Source organism: Bufo bufo, chromosome 1, assembly GCF_905171765.1.
Source record: "Bufo bufo chromosome 1, aBufBuf1.1, whole genome shotgun sequence".
NCBI lineage: Eukaryota > Metazoa > Chordata > Amphibia > Anura > Bufonidae > Bufo > Bufo bufo.
This window is the reverse complement of record NC_053389.1, coordinates 95,678,533-95,698,502: the sequence shown is the minus strand read 5'-3', so window position 1 is coordinate 95,698,502 and position 19,970 is coordinate 95,678,533. Positions and strand designations below refer to the sequence as shown.

Genomic DNA, 19,970 nt, shown 5'->3' with positions numbered 1-19,970 from the left:
GATGTCCTCCCGTGAGGGTGGGCCATCACAAAGGCTGGTGGACAACCCCTTCAACTGTCCGCTGGAAGTCCTCTTGATAGGTTTCTAAACTTGGTTTTCGGATTGTGACCCCTTAGCAGATTACTAATATGCTGCCTATTGCTGAGCTACACTTAGGACATCAAGATAAAAATGCACATTTACTGCTGTGTAATTTCCAGCATCTCATGTTAGACAGAGCTAAGAAGAAAGGAAGTCAAAAAAATAAATAAAGAATAATTCACTGCGCCTCCTAATTCACAGACTTTGCAGAAAATGGATTTGGCACAAAACGTGTGTCCCAAAAGTAGCCAACTAATAGTTTGAAGTTAGCCTAGACCAGGGATGCCCAAGCTGCGGCCCACCAGCTGTTGAAAAACTACAACTCCCAGCATGCCCTGATAGTTGCAGGCTGTCCGGGCATGATGGAAGTTGTAGTTTTGCAACAGCTGGAGGGCCGCAGGTTGGACATCCCTCGCTTAGACAGTCTGAATGTGCAGCAGATCTATCATCTAGCCCAAGTCATGGTGAGAAATCTTGGGACGGTCTAGGATCTTTGCACGTGGCACAGCCGCTGAACTCGTGTAACACCATCATTATCAACACTGCAGTTAATAGGAAGCACAGTCTGGTTGCTACTTGTTGGCAGCCATCATGCTCACAATTACCTGGACTGCATCTCTGATCTACAGGGCAGGAGCCATTTAAAACCGGAGTCTCACTACAGCAGTCGGAGACCTGACACAGGCAGAAAAGAGATAGAACAAGGTTAAGTAATGAAAAAGTGCAATGCCAAGACTTCTGTAAAACGTTCCTAGAAGTATGGGGACTGATTAGACTACGTTGTGCCCTACCTACCAACATCCTTCAATTAAAATCAAAAAGTTGGCATTTGCAGTGTGTATTCCAAGCCCAATAAAAAATGCCCCATGACCTGCAGATTGTAAAATCGCTATGCGCACCTTATCGATGGCCGTTCCAGCAGTGCCCAGGTACCCGCTGCGCTCCACTTCCTGCTGACGTTCTGACACAGCAGGAAATGGCTGGGAAGGCTACTCAGCCAATCACACGCTCAGGCAGGTCATCTCTGCAGCTCATAAGCCATTTTATTTCTCTTTTTGACCATTTGAAGGTCATGGGACAAGTGGACTTCCTTTCCAATATTTTTTTAACTGATGACCTATCCTCTGGATAGGTCATCAGTAACTGATCAGTGGGGTCCAACACCCAGGACCCCCCCGCCGATCAGCTGTTTGAAGAGGCACTAGTGTCAGCAGTAGCACCGCGGCCTTCTCACAGCTCAGCAAGTACAGGGGCTGAGCTGCTCCTAGGCAATGTGACCAATGAACGTGACGTCACATGGCCTACGCTAAGGCTAATTTCACACTAGCATTTTTGGCGGATCTGTCATGGATCTGCAAAAACGCTTCCGCTACAATAATACAATCGCATGCATCCATCATGAACAGATTCGGTTGTATTAGGTCTTCTATAGCCAAGTCATTGGGGGATGGATCCTTTTTCTATTGTGCCAGAGAAAACGACTTTCAATGGCGTTCAAGACAGATCCGTTTGGCTCCGCTTCGTCAGGTGGACAGCAAAACGCTGCAAGCAGCCTCCAGAGCGGAATAGAGACTGATCGGAGGCAAACTGATGCATTCTGAGCGGATCCTTTTCCATTCAGAATGCATTAGGGCAAAACTGATCCGTTTTGGACCGCTTGTGAGAGCCCTGAACGGATCTCACAAACGGAAAGCCAAAACGCTAGTGTGAAAGTAGCCCAAGATGCGAGAAGGCAGCACCGCTACCACAAGTGCTGGTGACTTCTCAAATGGCTGTCGGACCCCCACAAATCAGATACTGATGACGTTTTCAGAAAATAGGGTCATTAATATTAAAAAATAATAATAATATTTAAAAAATAAAATCAGAAAACCCTTTTAAAGACATTGTACGAGATTAGGGCTGTGTTTGCCATTGTGGCTCAGGCTCATTCTCTGGAATGGGACTGAACTGCAATAACCGCCATGGCCAACGGAGAAATGCGGTGCAGTTTCTGGAGGAAAGCAGCCATGGTCGGCTAATTCCTTTCATTAACCTGTCTGCTGTAAACAGTCCCTTTCATGTCCTACACTAGGGCACAGTGGTCTACAAGAGGATGGACCTGAGTGGGGGACCAAATATCGGTGAGGACCAAGAGCTGCATCAAGTACTGCTCTTTAGGACCACCATAGTCCATAGAAGTCAATGGATGGCCAGTGACTGTAATGTGCATTTCCCCCTGTGATTATCCGTAGAATATATAGACAGAGGTTAGGCCTTCATTTACTTTTCTCAAGGTTTACAGAGCTCTTTTATTCACATACTGTGGTTTCACCGAGCTATTTGTTCTCTTTCCAGTACAAAGTCAAACAGGACCTTGTTCAAACTTAAGGTAACCTCCCCACGACTCGCATTATATTAGGGAATTGTATTGATAGCAAGGTGTCTCCAAGGTAAACTTCAGAGGTGAACTGCATGCACAGGACATATTGTTTAAAATCCTGGAAGCCTAAAGATGAGCCCAATGCCACAACTTAGTAGATAATTAGATCTCCCCTACTACAAGCCATGCCCTGGTCCCTCACTACTGCATTGTGAAGACCCCTCCCTCTAGGATTCCTCCTGTATTCCTTGGGATTTGGGGATAGAGCAGATCTTGAGGAGGTAAACCTGTCAACAGAAACTGAATATTGCCCCTCTGATGCCCTTCCCTGGAGAAGCGGCACCACATGCCCAACCGATTATGATCTCCACACCAGAAATTGTACGCTGAGCCGAATGGGCTTGTTGATGTAGGCATTGGGGGAAGATAAGATAAGTCGGCTGACATCTGTCCAAGGTCAGCTTCAACCTAATTAAGTTATTAATGCAGTTCACCTCTGAAGGTTCTTCCCATCCCCCCCCCCCCCCCCCCATCTACGGTGGTCTATACTGAGCATGCATGTCAACAGGGACAATGATTAGATGCACATCAGCAGAACCCACAGATTTGGTTGGGCGGACAACTTAATGGGGGCCTCCTGATGGCAGATGAGGATCAGGCTGATGGATTTCATTATGCCCAATCAGTCTGTATTCAGAGGCGTCTGGCAGGGGCTTAATCCACGCTCTGTTCAGAACAAGTACCTGCTTGTCAAAGCCGAACATAAATGTGTATAGGGGGAAGGGGGCAGCTGACACCTATCTGTACAATGGACAGGGCAATGATCAGAAGCAAACCATTCATGTCCGGTTCACATGGAGCAATAGGCCCCCAGGAGGAGCGACCACTATTGCCACAGTATACTTAGTCTATACAGATTCATGGTTTGTGCTGCATAACCGATGCAATCACCAGAAGAACGAGCGTGACTAGTGGAGCAATTAATGGGAACAAGTGTTCGGACCAGATGATCGCTCCGACTGTCAGCACATGTTACAGGACCCTAAGCAACATCTCCCCATCCGTTGGGGGCTGCCCAGTTCTGAGAATCACCACATCCCAGCAGGTCCTGGGTCAATCTATTATAATCTTGACTTTCTGCCTGTACTACCCACTTACCGGACCTGAGTACCAATTCCTTTTAGCATTAACCACTTTCCTAGATCTTTTTACGGCAGAAAGCAACTAGCTGAAGACTGAGAGGAGAGCTCTTCTTTCCAGTTTGCTCTGTGAACCACATCTTGTACCCATTACAGTGGTATTGCCACCTCAGACGTTCGAGACATAGCCATACGAGATGGTATACATGCCTTACAGAAGTGGCTTATACCTTGGGGACCTGCACACATCTACAAAAAAGGGGGACCACGTCCCGTCTGGTGATTGAAGTGGAGAAGGAAGGCCATAAATACCAGTTCTCATCTGTGGGCGGCCATACTACCACATGCCATCCATTGTTAGCCCATTTCAGGGGTCACCAATCTCCGGCACTGCAGCTGTTGTAAAACCACAACTCCCAGCATGCACACTTGCTGAGCTGCTCTTAAATCCTTCCCTAAAAATGAATGGAGCCTGCTGGGAACTGTAGTTTCACAAGAGCTGGAGGTTGCTGACTGCCAGGTAATATGAAGGTCATGCATATGGGCCACATTGAGAAGTCATACAGGTAATCGTCATACGTACCAAGAAGTTCACCGATTCTCCCACAGAATCCATGATAAACCTGCCCAGGAGAAGAAGACAGGCCACGGCCATCCTAACACAAGAAAGCTGGGGTCAGGACCACATACCGATGGCAAAATTAGAATCGCATACAAAGGAGCGTTATATGGCGTCCTATACATCTACCAGTATATTAGTCCAAATATCAGTCACCTACTCACCTTGGAAATAAAGCCACAATTTTTAGTCATGCATTTTCATGCCAAGTGTTTCTTGAATGGTTGCTACGTACCCGGGGCCGTTATCCCTGTCCGTCTGGATGGGTTTCACATGCAAGGATCCGACACTAAAAGAAAAAAAAATATCAATGCAGTTTCGGTGGAGTAGGTACAGCGTGAACAGCTGATAACGGAAAGCACTGTGGCATGCTGCCGGCGAGTGCCAGGGAGATGGGTCAGGGGAGCCAATTCCCAGCACACGCCACATGAGTGGTGAGTGCAGCAGACACCGAGGGCACACACACTAATCATGCATTGACAGCCTCCTGCGGGCACACACAGATAACCCAGCTCTCCATCTGAGATTACAAGCCGCCAGGATTGGTTTGACTCTGGGAGGACGGTCACACTCCAAACTGATTTTATATTGCTGAAGTATACGGTAACTTGTGGAGAAAGAGGCAAAACTGAGAATGGCTTATTTACATCATAAAAGCCCGGGCCGTATAGAGAGAGCAGAACTGCACAAATACCGGCGTCAAGTGTTAATACTGCCACCTGGAGGAGAAGTTATGTACTGCATCCATTTCATAAATCAACTGGGGACCTATTTATTAATACGGATGTACCATGCGATACGCCAGTACGTAAATATAGAACATGTACCAAATGGCTCTGATCACCTAGGATCGATCACGGACCATTTTCTGCTTGTCTCCCACGTTGTTGCCGCTTCTTCCTCTCTCTCTAGTATTCTTTACGTTGCTACTGACTTTCAGGGAACTTAGAGTGAGTGAACAATGCAGGAGGAGGAGGAGAGGCATCTGATAAGTGGAGAAAGAGGCATTATCTCTAATAAGGCAGACTACAAAGTTTCTTGCTTGTAATATATATTACACTTTTAGAAAATGTTTGGAATCTGCCTTATTTGCACTGACTACTTCGTTGCTGGTACCTGTAGTTCACGCATGGATTTCAACGGGGCTTGCGTTGGGATCCTTCTAGTACATAACAACTACCCTAAACAGGCAGGACTGCAGTAACTCCTCACGAATGGCCAAACCATGGGCACAGAGTCCTTATAGTACCACATTCGGGTCTACTCACACAGCTTTGGAGACATTTAAACCCCGATGTATACCCCCGTATAGAGATACAGTAACATCTTTTGCCCATGGGCTCCTATATTAAGGAAACGTATGCCATGTGGTATTTTTGGTGCAGTCACACAATGCAATGTACTGTAATACAGCATCTAAAGTGGCATGAAATCAGAGATGTATGGAGATGAAGTGTAGGCCAGTGTTGCAGAACCTATTTTTCTGGGGACTGCATTGTCACATTGCTCTATTTCAAGGGGCCCCAAAAAAAAAAATTCTGCCCTCCTTCAGTTCTATTGATTAAAGGTAGTGCATCCCCGATTACACAGGGACATTTGCTGATGAGAATCATCCATCTTTCATCCAGATTGCTCGTTAATCAGCAGCACAATTATACAGGCCAATCATCAGAAAGGAGTGTTCCTCTGAATGCTTGTTCCCAGTAATTCGTGCAGTGTAAGCCAGGCATAAGTGGTGACATTTGTATCCTGCTTCCTATTCAGAATTGAGCACAGTTACAGGGAAAACTGCTTTGTACAAGGCAGAGCTTATCAGGGTCTGCTAAGACCCTGCAGCTCTGCACCTGAGACACCCAGCAATCACGTGATCTCCAGGTCCAATAGAGGAGGCCGCATAGCGGTTTTCTCTATTCACTGTGCTCATTGAGCACTATGCACCTAACGGATGAGAAGGCGGAGGCGGTAATAAACATAGCGGTTCGCATAATCAGCCGTGTTTCTGTCCAGCAGGACAGGGGGCCACAAACAGCTGGTATGTGGTTCTGAGGTTGTGCACCCCATTGGTGCCGTATTATGGCTCCATACAACTGGCAACTGATTATAGCGTCAACACGGATCATTCCCTATAGCTTTGAGGGTCTTCATAAAAACAAACCTTTCCAACTGCAGGGCTGACAGCCTCCTTGTGCCTTCCCTGCAGGTTTGTCAGCAGCCATGTTTTAGAACAGCCTGTAGTCTGCAGTGTATTATCAGAATACAAGCAGCGGCATATGACAAACTGCATCTGACCTTTGGTTTTCAGGGTGATGTCTGAATTATGACAGCTGCTGGAGCGGTGACATTAACTTCCTTCACGAGCTGGCATAATACTTTCACATCGGAAAATAAATATACACAAAATGTACTATGGACATAGGAAGAAAAGACAAAAACAGAAACTCTTAGGCTAGGTTCCCTCCTCGACCTACAAAGCATTCAGAAAGTCCTCAGACCCGGTCGCTTTTTCACATTGTTATGTTGTGGCCTTGTTCTAAACTAATTAAAAGTTCAATATTTTTCCCCCTCCATCATTCTGCACTAAATCCCCCCATAATGACAAAGTGAAAACAGAATCTTCAAACTCTAATATATTGAAAAGGAAAAAATATATATTTAATCTTGCATTGACATAAGTACTCAGTTCAACCAAAGGTGCCCAAGTAGGGACAGTGACGTTGATCACTTCCCTTGAACTACCACAATGACATCAAATGAACTACATAGCGGGAGCTGTAGCGGATATAAAACTTAACTTTTAATAAAAAATAACACAAAAAGATAATGGTGTGCACACCCCTAAAATGTGCCCCAAACATAACAAACACAAACAAAAAGTGATGATCACCCCGATCCCGGAGTAAGGATGGATCTTACCGGTATAGTAGAAGTTGCTTGGAATCCTACTGTAGAGACAGTAAACCTCTTCTAGAAGAGGGATGGATTTCTGTGGGGGGAGGACGGGGACAGTAAATACTGACCCTAATGTGCCCTGTGAGGACTAGAGACTCCTAATACAGAGTCATCGCCCTGAAAAAGGCGGCCCCGTCTGGAACCTGTCCCTATTAAGACGGCCCTCGATATCCCTACCTAGGGGTGATGTGAAGGGCTCCCAGGGTGGGAAAAATATTTAATGCCCCAGACTCATCAGGGGACAATAATGCATCCTGTACTCAAATAGTTAATGCCCCCCAGGCACATATGTGGGAGCCTAAAGGTAATTAGTTAGTACTCCCCATACAAAAAGGACCAAATGATATGTCCCTTCAAAAGGTTGCAACATAACAAAATTCGAAAAAAATAAATAAATAAATAAATTAATTAATAAGAAACAGGGAAAGGGTCTGTAGACGTGCCAAGAAAAGCTCCTGATGTATATGTTAAAGGGGTTGTCAGAGCTAAAGACTGGGGTAGCCCCCATAAACACGCCAAAACAACAAAAGTAGCGATACTCGGCCCCTTTTCTTCCCACTTCTTCCTGCACTGTGTTCTGCTGTTTGGTCTCCCGACTGCAGCAGTGGCGTCCCGTATACTGCTGAGGCCAGTGATTGGCTGCAGTGGTGACCTGCATGCATGGTACGTCACTGCTGCAGCCAGGAAGAGGAAATCAGTGGTGGTGGGGGACTGGAGTGCTGGCAGTACGGCTCATTCTGGTATTCTAGCATATATACAGGGGCTGCCTGAGATTTTATTAAACTGACCACCCCTTTCAACAGAGGCCGATGGATATCTAATGGCCGATTCACATGACTGTACTCAGTCCGGGAAACACAGCGCGTGTGTTGACTGCATCTCCCAGACTGACCGGGCTCTCCTGACCAAAACTGACAGCATCATAGGGTCTATTGTACTGTACTTACAGGATGATGCGAGTACAGTGCAATAGCCCCACAATCAGATAGGAAATTACTATTATAACTTATTATTATGCAGACCGTTTTGGTCAGTCTGAGAGACATGGCCGACACATGCGCTGTTACCTGGCCTAAGCACAGTTGTGTGAATCAGCCCCAACAGTGGCATCACCCATAGGCTATGATGTCCGTGAACAGACGAGTGATGTTCCATAGGATACCATACAGACAAATTTATTTTTTGTCCGCATCCTATCTGCAGTTTTTACGGATCGGATGTGGACCCTATCATTTTAAAGGGGCCAGGAGAGATGTGGACAGCCAGTATCTGCGTTTTACGTATCCGCAATTTGCGGACCACAAATACAGCCCTTAAAGTGGTTTTCTGCTACTTAGATATTGATGTGCTATCATCAATATCGGATCGGTGGTGGTCCAGCACCCTGCACCCATGCCGCTTAGCTGTTCTGGGCGGGTGTCAGGTGACAGCTGATCTGTGGGGGTGAGGGGTGGTGGACCCCCACTGAACTGACACGGATGCACTATCCTGGGGACAGGTTATCAGTACCTAAATACTAGAAACCCCCTTTAACATATACATTTATTTTTTTAACTTGGCTTCTCCATGAGATGTCCAGCATGTCCATGAGTGATACATGGACAGGTCGTGTGTCTCCATCATACAGGCACTAGATGAAGTGCTAGGAAACTGGTGGAAACTGTGCGTCAGATTGGTTATATGTTCTAGACACCCCTTGTGCCTCTGTAAACCGTAAGACTGGCTAGAAAAGGGAAGCAGCTGAAAGAAGTCCTTAAAGGGTTTCTGTCACCCCACAAAACTCATTTTTTTTTTTTTGGATAGTTAGATTCCTCATAGCGCGATATAGGAGAATATAATTGTCTTACTTACTTTCATGCGGCCGATTCTTTATAAAACGAAGTTTTATAATATGTAAATGAGGGCTCTACCAGCAAGTAGGGCGTCTACTTGCTGGTAGCCGCAGCAGCAATCCGCCCCCTCGCCGTGTTGATTGACAGGGCCAGCCGTGATCTCCTCCTCCGGCCGGCCCTGTCAGTAATTCAAAAATCGCGCGCCTCCGGTCATTCGGCGCAGGCGCTCTGAGATGAGGAGGCTCGTCTCCTCAGTGCGCCTGCGCCGATGACATCACCGAAAGAGAAGACGTCATCGGCGCAGGCGCACTGAGGGAGTGCTGAGGAGGCGAGCCTCCTCATCTCAGAGCGCCTGCGCCGAATGACCGGAGGCGCGCGATTTTTGAATTACTGACAGGGCCGGCCGGAGGAGGAGATCCCGGGTGGCCCTGTCAATCAACACGGCGAGGGGGCGGATTGCTGCTGCGGCTACCAGCAAGTAGACGCCCTACTTGCTGGTAGAGCCCTCATTTACATATTATAAAACTTCGTTTTATAAAGAATCGGCCGCATGAAAGTAAGTAAGACTATTATATTCTCCTATATCGCCCTATAAGGAATCTAACTATCCAAAAAAAAAAAAAATAATGAGTTTTGTGGGGTGACAGAAACCCTTTAAGTGCACAATTAAAGGGGTTATCCTATGACAAATGAAAATCAGACATAATATAGTACATGAAAATCGCTTTCTAACAAAGCTAGAACCAGCCCTGTACCTCACATGGACCCAAAGATCTCCACATTAATTGCTCTGCTGGATTTATTTCAGCCTGGCAGCTCAGGGGGCGTGTCCTTTCTGCTGCAGCTCTCTCCCTGTAACTGCCACGGCTTATAACAGAACATACAGCTGGTGGCGTACAACAGTGCATGTGACCACCTCAGTAAGGAGGACAAAGAAATAAGGAATAGAACAACCAGCAGGTGGAGCTGTACAGATACATTTCAGTGAATATCTCAGTGACTATACTAAATGTTTAAATACATGCAATTACAAAAGTATTCAGATCCAGGTGCTGGGTTAGGAAAAAAAAATATATATATCTTGAATTTTTGTTCATGGCAGAATCCCTTTAAGTAGGACAAACATACCTAATAGGTCTATCAAGATGGACTGAAGCAAAGAATAAGTCTCTACTGTTGTTCTTGAATTCTGTTCATGAACCAGGAAATTTATAATACAGAACTAAAAGTTCACGTAGTCTGAATCTGTAGTGTGAGGGCAACAAGAAATGTACACAATCTGAATGTGAAGATGAAACATATTTAAAGGGGCTGTTTGTCTGTTTGTAAGGGTACCAGTTGGGGGTGTGTCCCTGCACAGTCTGACACTGGCAGCACTGATTGGATAGAGTCAGTCTGTACATGGACACACCCCCAACTGGTTACCTCCCCTCTGTACCCTTACTGCAGACTGCTAGCAATTATCCATAAACTTCTAGTAGGAATAATAAAGGAACGGCACAACATAGAGACATAAGAACAGATGCTCCAGAATCGTTATTACATGGGGAATGCATGAAGCTATTAAAACTAAGACATGTCAGGAGAGGGGACCATGGGATTTCTCTTAGACAGGGAACTGGGAGGTGGCCAACCCAAAAGCGGTCTCTGTATCTCGCCTTCAATTCTGACAAGGTCACATGTGACCCCAATGGTGTCCACTGCAGTGGTCACACGATCGTGTCGAAACGTCATCTCTGGAAGCCAGAGACCTGGGAAGTGATGGCAAAGACGCAGCGGTGAGTATTACTCGCTTTTTATTTTAGAACAATCAAAGCTTTTGGTCAAACATTTTAAAGGGGTTGGAGAACCCCTTTAAAATAAACCAGGCGCATTCCAACTAAGCAAGGCGTCGTCTGCAGCTCCGAACGACAAGGCTTCACAAACAACCACTAGTCTTACTTTTCACTTCATCCACGTTTTTTTTTTTTTTTTTTAGCAATTTATGTCCGATTTCTCGAAACATAAAGATTTTCTGGGTTTCTTGACTTCTCTTTCGTTTTTGAAGCCATAATGAAAAAAAAACAAAAACTGATCTACAACATCCCAAAAACAGTTACCTGGTAGAAAGCCGTCGGTGAGGAGACATGTAGCAGGAAGTCTTCACAGCGCACGTCCTTCCTGTAAGAGGTCAGCACAACCAGTTCTGCACACAGACACACGTGTTATCATGCACACAGCCGTACCTTCCATCCGTGTGGCCATCGGCAGTTTTTGCGGACTGCACGCTCACCCGCTCATCTCTACGAGGCCATGCACACATCCTCTTTTTTGCAGAATCGTGTTGCCGTTCCGCAAATCACAGAACATTGGTGTCCTCTCTATTGATCGGGATTTCACAGATCTGTTTGCAGACTGAAATATGGACACAGCTGTGGGGGTCATTCACTAAACGCGCCATTTTTCAGTGTAAAAAAGTTGCAAGACCCCTTTTGCAACGTTAAATGCTCATGCAACATTATTTTGCCGCACTGGTGTTTGTTATGGCATCCCCACCATTTGACAGTGGCGGGGGCGTAACAGGGCTTTGCCCCCAACAAATTTATCTTTCGCACCTGGAAACAGGGAGTGGACTTTACACCAGTCAGGGGCTGGAGAAGTGTTCACTCCAGGAGCGCGAGCTGCCAAAAGGTGCACCTAATTGATGACGAGGAGCGCGTCTCGCCATAAATGAGCCGAATCCGCTGTAAAGCGCTGGTCTTTGTAAATGACCCCCAGTGTTCTGATCAGCGATTGTGAGCCAAAACCAGGAGCGGATCCTACACAGAGATAAGGCCTCATAAAGATGACTGGATTTGTCTTGCGATCCGCAAATCGCGATCCCGGACGTGAGCATGCCGCCATTTTCTTTTTTACTTCGATAGAAGTGTCCTATATTTGTCCACAAAACGGAAAAGAATAAGACATATTCTATCTTTTTTGCGGAACCGCAGAACAGACATCACATGGTGTGATGGCCGTGTTTTTTTTTTTGCGGCCCCACTGAAATAAATGGGTCCGACCCACAAAAACTGCAGATTGGATGCGGACCCGAACCACGGTCGTGTTCCCAATGGAAAGATCTGCACCTGTTCTGTGTTTGTGACCCGCACCTGGTTTCGGCTCACATCACTGAAGTGTGAACTAGGCCTGAGGGAGGATCCTGACCGTGAGCGTCACCCCTGAAAGTTTAGACTCAATGCCAGGGCCACAGATATTACCAGGCATGTGGCATTATCGCCGTACAGGCAGATTGTGGTGTGTGGCAGCGGCCATATGTCACTAGGGAGCGACACCGCACACAGTAAAAGGTAACCTGGTCCATTCCTTAGCAGATCAGAGAGTGGAGCAGCCGGTAAAGACTGGCAATCTCTGCAAGGAAATGGGAATTGCCAATTTCTTGTTTTGACAACAGGAAGTGCAGCCATATAGGCCGTCACCAAGAAATGTAAAGTAAACGGCCGGCTCGCCAGCACGCTCAAAGTAAAATAAAAATGTATATTTAGTTGTGACTTTTGCAAAAAAAAAAGGTAGAAAAATGTCCCCACTTCCGCATCTTCATTGTAAATGATAATATAGCTATATTCTATCCACGTACACGTGTGCACCCATCTGACCCTGCTATAAGGTAAAGCCACTCGTGATGTGCGGTTTGTTTCCTCCGCACTTGGGACAAGCGCATCCCACAAGGAATAATTACACTAACGATCTGTTTATATCTTCAGAGTGGACGTCAAACCATCGCATTACCTGCTGCAGACTATTACTCCTCATGTAGACAGCAGTAAGCTGCTGTATGGCAGCACAGGGAGAACCTATGCATATGGGCCCCCCACGAGCCATCACACTCCCACCATAGACCTGGAGTTCCACCGATGAGAACATGGCAAAAGTTTTTGAAATGATGCTACCTTTAAAGGGGGTTTCCACTACTTAGATATTGATGGCCTATACTCAGGATGGGTCACCCATTGCAGATCAGTGGGGGTCTGACACCCCACACCTCCCAAGATCAGGTGTATCGGGCAGCCGTCAGAAGGTTCTGTCCGCTGTGTACTGACCATAGTGGGGTAGTGAATGGGAGCGGAGTTTACGGTACGCTGGAAACCGGACAGAGCCTTCTCCCCATTGCATCATTTCGAGCACTCTGGTGATGGGTGTCGGACCCCCACCGATCTGATACTGATGACCTATCCTGAGGATAAGCCATCCATATCTAGTACCAGAAAACTCCTTTAAGGAGCCCACACACACACACACAAGGATAAAGAGGTCCAAAACAAGCAACTCTCTCGTATGGGAGTGTACGGACTTTCTCCCGAGGGGCCGACATCAGGGGGAAGAAGGATTGGGAATGTTGGATTTAAAAATGCTCAATCTTTTGTTCAAGGGAAAGAATATTCCCCATTGCAAACTGAGAACACATGCACACTTGGCCAAGCCAAGAATACAGGTGTATAATGGGGGAGGTTGCGGGGTCAGCAGTAGCAGTGCGGTAGAAAGTCACTTTTGCTGAGGTTTTGTAAAACTTGGAAACCAATGACCCCCTGGAGAGTCAGCAGAGAAGGGCGAGGAGTGCGGATGCCACTACAGATCTTGGGGTGGGGGCGGTGGGATAGTCGCCAACCTGCTTTCTCACTTATAAAAGCTCCCAAAAATGTGCTAAACCGCCACCAAGTTGTGACCTACGGATACTAGGACCCTACTCCATTTCACTGTACAGAATTCCCACTCAAAACCTGAAACATATCCACCAGGTGCGAATACGGCCTAATGGCTCCGCAGCACCCGCAGGGTGAAGGAGTGTTTTATAGCGGTTGTCAGTCACACGCTGGGGTGCAGATTCTACACCAGGATTAAGCACTGTGTGGACCTTTTATTTATGGATTTTGTATGCCTTTTTCAATAAACTAATACTTTTCTTTTTTGTTTCTGTGGCGAGGGCCGAGGTCAGGCGTGTGGAGCCTAAACTTCACTTGGCAGAGGTGATACCCACAATACGGGTATGGGCGAGCTTTACAATTTATGCCATTTCCTGCAGAAGGTCAGTCTGCGCTGTGGATTTTGTGAAACCTGCATCAAATCAAAAGCATTTCCACAACGAAAAGCCATTATTTTCTGCTGCGGACTTCAAGCAGGAACTCTGCAGCATTTTAGTCAAGAGAATGTGTCCTAAGGCCCCATTCACACGACCGTATATTTGGTACGCATCCGATCTGCGTTATTTGCCGTGTGCTGTCCGCATCCGTTCCACAAAAAATAAAAAGATAGAATATGTCCTATTCTTGCCAGTTTTGAGGACGAGAATAGGCATTGTTACAACGCATCCGCCAAAAAACGGATGCAAGACGGATGTCACACAGACGCCATCCATAATTTTTTCGTATCTGTATTTTGCAGAACCGCAAAAAACATAAGATCGTGTGAATGCTCCCTAAGGCTGCGTTCACATCCCCGTAAGATGATCCGCCATGCAGCGGTTTAGGCATTAATTCCGGAAAGCGGCCGGATCCCCATTATAGCCAATATCCAGCAGTAATCTGTTGAATGCGGCAATGCCGGATGTTCTCCGCCAGGGAGGCCTCCAGAGATGTGAATGCCGCCTTAAAGGGGTATTCCGGTTATAACAAGCTACATACAAGTTCTGAGCGCTGTACTCGGCTACCTCCGAGAAATGAATGGAGCGGCAGAGCTCTTTTCCAACCAGCTGCTCCGTCCTTTTCAGGGGGGCTTCATGGGGTACAGGATCCCTGTTCTCATGATCGTGGGGGTCCTAGCTGTAGGATCCTGTGGATAGGGGATAACTGGAATACCCCTTCTACAGGTTTTCCCACCACATCAGTTAGGTGTGACACCAATGTCTGATGGTGGAGGTGTAAAGCCGCCATGTCATTCCCTCCCTGCTGTGACAATATGAGGAAAGCAGCAGTCCAAAACCATGTGAACGCCGGAAATTAAAGTGGCTGTCTAACCTCAGGATAGATCGTCAATATCAGAATGTGAGGTTGTCGGGTGTCTGACCCCCACCAGACGAGGCGCCAGACACGACACTGCGTACAGACCACAGCGCTATATGCGGTGTAAGTGGCCATGCCGGGTACTGCAGCTCAGCTCCCAACCACGTGAAAGGAAACTGTGCTGCAGTACGCCGGCGCCAGAAACTACGCAGCGTATGGCCGCCCTGCTTCATTGTTGAGTTTCCAGTGTCTGAATCAGCTGACCCTATCTGAAATGTATGAGCCGTCCTGAGGATAGGTTATTATTAACCCCTTTAAACATCAGCGCAGTCTAAGGGTACGTTCACATCTGCCTCATGCGCCAATTACAGAACAATGCACACCCTCAATGCAGCGCCGCGGAGCTCGTCACAGGCAGACGTCGCTTCATTTTGTACTTCGGTTTTAGTCGGTGGGCAGAGCCAGCACGTAAAGCCAATTCCGGAAGTTTTAAAGGACTTAGGACTAGGGATGAGCAAACTTGCGGTTTCAAGTTTGGCGTACAAGGTTCCTTAGGGATTCCGCTAACTTATGGTCGAGCGGTAGCAGAATCCATAACGGAATTCTTAGATAACCCGAGCCTTGTACGCCAAACTTCGCTCAACACTACTCATGACCTTTTCATACGCCCCGTGAGACAGATAGGGGTCCCCACCCGCCCTTTTCTATGAACCAAGGCCGCTCTGTATCCAATATTCAGCCCTACATGGAACGATTGCCATGTAACCACATATACATACAGAGGTCGCCATTGTTCAAGTTGGTAAAGGTGGGCGAGGCGCTGAAGTCACCCAAACTGATTGAATGAAATGTAGTAAAGCAGCCACTATTCTATATAGGACACAACGCACACTACGTCACGTAATCCACACCGCCAGAACGCAAAAAGGGCACCAAGATTTGTAAAAGTGCCCGGATCTCAGTATTTTTACCGGGGTTTCATTATCTTTGGTAGGTGTATGGCAATCTATAGGTCTTGCATCAAACTCTGCCCACTAGGATATAAATCTGTGCCACTTTCCCCGACCTACAGCAGCACTCTTGGTAGATGGGTCGCTCCTGGCACTAGGGAAGTTTTATTCATGGTGAACTTTCATCCACTGACTGACCATGGAGACAGCAGACCTATGGACACTCTTACCTCCGCAATAAGAAGTCACACTTCAGCCCCGAAGGCTCAGTTTCATCTTCGCGGCGATCCTCCTCCTGGGACTTGTAGTCTCCCCAGCACCTGACCTCATTAAGCAGCAACGTCAAAGACCCGCCAGACAAACTACGCTTCCCAGAATCCCGCGCGGCTCCCTCGCCTCACCTGTCTGGATCTGCTCCAGGTAACAAAGCCTCTTTCATTCTCTTCTCCGCCTTTGAAGAGAATGGGTGAAAGCGCCCCGGGGGCTGACGGGAATTGTAGTTTCCGATCTTATCAGAAAAGCGTTTGCTGTGGCAGGGGAGAACTAGAATACCCGTCATGCATTGCGATAAGAAGACGGAAAGAACTGTTCATCGCGCACAAGATTGTCGTTGCTAAGAGACCAGGACGCTTTTTCCCCCACCTGGGTTGAGAAACGTGGTTGTCACTACTGGGTGCAGAAAATGTCTGCATTTGACACTGTTGTGGGGTCACTGGCTGGTGGGCTTGTTACATTTGCCTCAGGACCTCACATCAGCCCCCCATATCAGAACCTCACATCAGCCCCCCATATCAGAACATTAGACCAGACCCCCATATCAGGACCTCACATCAGACCCCCATATCAGGACCTTACATCAGACCCCCATATCAAGACATCAGACCAGACCCCCATATCAGGACCTCACATCAGACCCCTATATCAAGACCTCACATCAGATCCCCATATCAAGACATCAGACCAGACCCCCATATCAAGACATCAGACCAGACCCCCATATCAAGACATCAGACCAGACCCCCATATCAAGACATCAGACCAGACCCCCATATCAGGACCTCACATCAGACCCCTATATCAAGACATCAGACCAGACCCCCATATCAGGACCTCACATCAGCCGCCCATATCAGAACATCACACCAGACCCCCATATCAGAACCTCACATCAGCCCCCCATATCAGAACATCAGACCAGACTCCAATATCAGGACCTCACATCAGACCTCCATATCAGGACCTCACATCAGACCCTCATATCAGAACATCAGACCAGACTCCAATATCAGGACCTCACATCAGACCCCCATATCAGAACATCACACCAGACCCCCATATCAGAACCTCACATCAGCCCCCCATATCAGAACATCAGACCAGACTCCAATATCAGGACCTCACATCAGACCTCCATATCAGGACCTCACATCAGACCCTCATATCAGAACATCAGACCAGACTCCAATATCAGGACCTCACATCAGACCCCCATATCAGGACCTCACATCAGACCCCCATATCAGGACATCAGACCAGACCTTAAAATAAATAAATTCACTCAGCTCTCCTGCTCCACTGCTTCTCTACAGGTCTGGCGGTCCCTCCCGCAGTCGCGCTCCCTGATCGTCCTTGGGCCTGCTATGTCCTGACAGTGTGGCCCCAGGGAGGAAGACCATGGAGGATGATTACCGGCAGCACTTCACTACCCTCTCCCTGCACCTACTGCATACTAGTGAGCGCTTCCATAAAGACACGCTGCCATTACCCCCCCCCCCCCCCCCCCCCCTCCACAGACACACACACTTTTGGGGGGAAAAGTATATCTTATAAAGTAAAAAATATAGTAATATGCGCATGAAACTGTGGTACAATTGTGCTAAAATTAGGTGCACATCCCAATATTTTTAAGAAAAAATGTGGCGCATCTCACCACTCTAAACAGGCAGAAAAGTAGACCAGCCCTGGAGTGGAGTAGAAATTATACTGTTTTTAGGACTAAATAAGGCGCACCTATATAAATAGGTTGGAAAATAGGAGCAGAAGTTAGAAAATTAGTCTAAAAAATCCAAATATGCAAACAAAGCGCAAAAGCCTCTAAAACAGGTGCATTTTGAGTCTAAAGCAGCAATTTTACACCTAAAAACAGGCGCAGGCTCTATACTAAATCTTCCCCAGTCTGCTGCCGACACTGTAGTAGGAGACGAAGTGGAGGTGCACGGCGGTGTGAAGTAGAAGTATTTTATTTTTTGCCTGGTCTAAGGTCTGCAACTCTGCATTACACCATCCCCCCCACCTTCCACCAAGTTCAGTTGTCAGTCTGCCCCATGCCACCATTCTGCCCCAAGTGTCCAACCTTTTTGAAAACAAAAATATGGTCACCCTACTCATAACAACCCCCCCTAAATAAAGCCCCCAGACCACCATTAAATGAAGACACCAGACTAGACTCCCGATTACTACAGGCTGCACAGCAGACTTCCCCTAAATAAAAATCCCAGACTACCCCTTAAATAAGACCACAGACCAGAATCTCAATGAATACAACCCCAGACCAGTTCCCCTTCAATACAGACCCCAAATCAGATTACCCTCAAATACTGACCCAGACTATCCCCAAAATACATACTCTAAAGTCTAATGTGACGTCCAGATACCAACATCTCCCCACAACGTCCTCACAACTGGGCCAGTCTTGAGATGTATATGCTGGATGTCCTGAAGTGGAGGAGTGCAGGAACATGGAGAGGTAAGTATATGGGCTCATGTGTGGCCTGCACTGACGGATGCAGACCCGTTCAACTTGAATGGGTCCGTGATCCGTCCGCACCGCAAATAAATAGCTCATGTTCTTTTTTTTTTGCGGTGCAGAGGCACGGACCAAAATGCCTCAGAAGCACTCTGTGGTTCAAGTGAATGAGTCTGCATCCATGATATGGTGCGCACATGGCTGGGGCCCGTATATTGCGGACATGCTGTTTGCGGGGGGCAATACGGGGATAACTGGCACACGTTCTTGTGCACGAGCCCTATCTGACACCTGGGAGATTTGCCTGCTCTTTCAGGAGTCTCTCAGACATTCTGGAAGAACTGGCACTGTAGCTGGCATGTTTTGTTGGCTATGGCAAATGGATGGGAGAACAATGATTGGTGGGTATTGTTATGGACGCTACATTTGGTTGGTACTGTTCCATGGACACCATGGAGGTCATTTACTAAGACCAGCTTCCCCCCTGTGCTGCAGGAGGATTCTCCTAATTTATCAAGAGGTGTATGCCTCCGGAAGTCTGTGCGCCTGGAGTAAAAAGTACCCCAGACCCTGACTGGAGTAGCTTTTGCTCCTCTTTTATACAAATAATAGTACATTTTGGCTGAGCTGAAATCCTGGCCACTGTCCCTGCCACTCCCAAGTGATGAGGATGGAGTAAAAACAAGAAAATATTGTTGCACAGGCATTTAAAAAGTCACAAAAATAGGTCTTGTCTTGGGGATGTGGCCTCTGGTGGGCTTGTACTTACTGATCCTGCCCCTGGACCCATGTCTGCTGGAGTCCATCTTGCCCCTGGACCCATGTCTGCTGGAGTCCATCTTGCCCCTGGACCCATGTCTGCTGGAGTCCATCTTGCCCCTGGACCCATGTCTGCTGGAGTCCATCTTGCCCCTGGACCCATGTCTGCTGGAGTCCATCTTGCCTGTGGACCCATGTCTGCTGGAGTCCATCTTGACCCTGGACCCATGTCTGCTGGAGTCCATCCTGCCCCTGGACCCATGTCTGCTGGAGTCCATCTTGCCTCTGGAGCCGTGTCTGCTGGAGTCCATCTTGCCCCTGGAGCAGTGTCTGCTGGAGTCCATCTTGCCCCTGGACCCATGTCTGCTGGAGTCCATCTTGCCCCTGGAGCCGTGTCTGCTGGAGTCCATCTTGCCCCTGGACCCATGTCTGCTGGAGTCCATCTTGCCCCTGGACCCATGTCTGCTGAAGTCCATTTTGCCCCTGGAGCCGTGTCTGCTGGAGTCCATCTTGCCCCTGGAGCAGTGTCTGCTGGAGTCCATCTTGCCCCTGGACCCA

At 47.5% G+C, this 19,970-nt stretch overlaps 1 protein-coding gene across 4 annotated transcripts in view; it reads right to left on the bottom strand.

Moving 5' to 3' along the window:
• Positions 1-16,444, bottom strand: part of C1H1orf159 (chromosome 1 C1orf159 homolog) — a 38,667-nt gene extending 22,223 nt beyond the window's left edge. For 2 of the 4 annotated variants that reach the window (XM_040415553.1, XM_040415556.1), the window contains exons 1-4: positions 16,138-16,293; positions 4,366-4,490; positions 4,166-4,238; positions 687-756 (exon numbers count right to left, since the gene is read on the bottom strand). In XM_040415553.1, the coding sequence (XP_040271487.1) occupies positions 687-756; positions 4,166-4,237 (142 nt within the window). In that variant the 5' untranslated portion in view covers position 4,238; positions 4,366-4,490; positions 16,138-16,293. The other 2 variants (XM_040415554.1, XM_040415555.1) reach the window with 2 other exon arrangements.
• Positions 16,445-19,970: the final 3,526 nt, after the last annotated feature.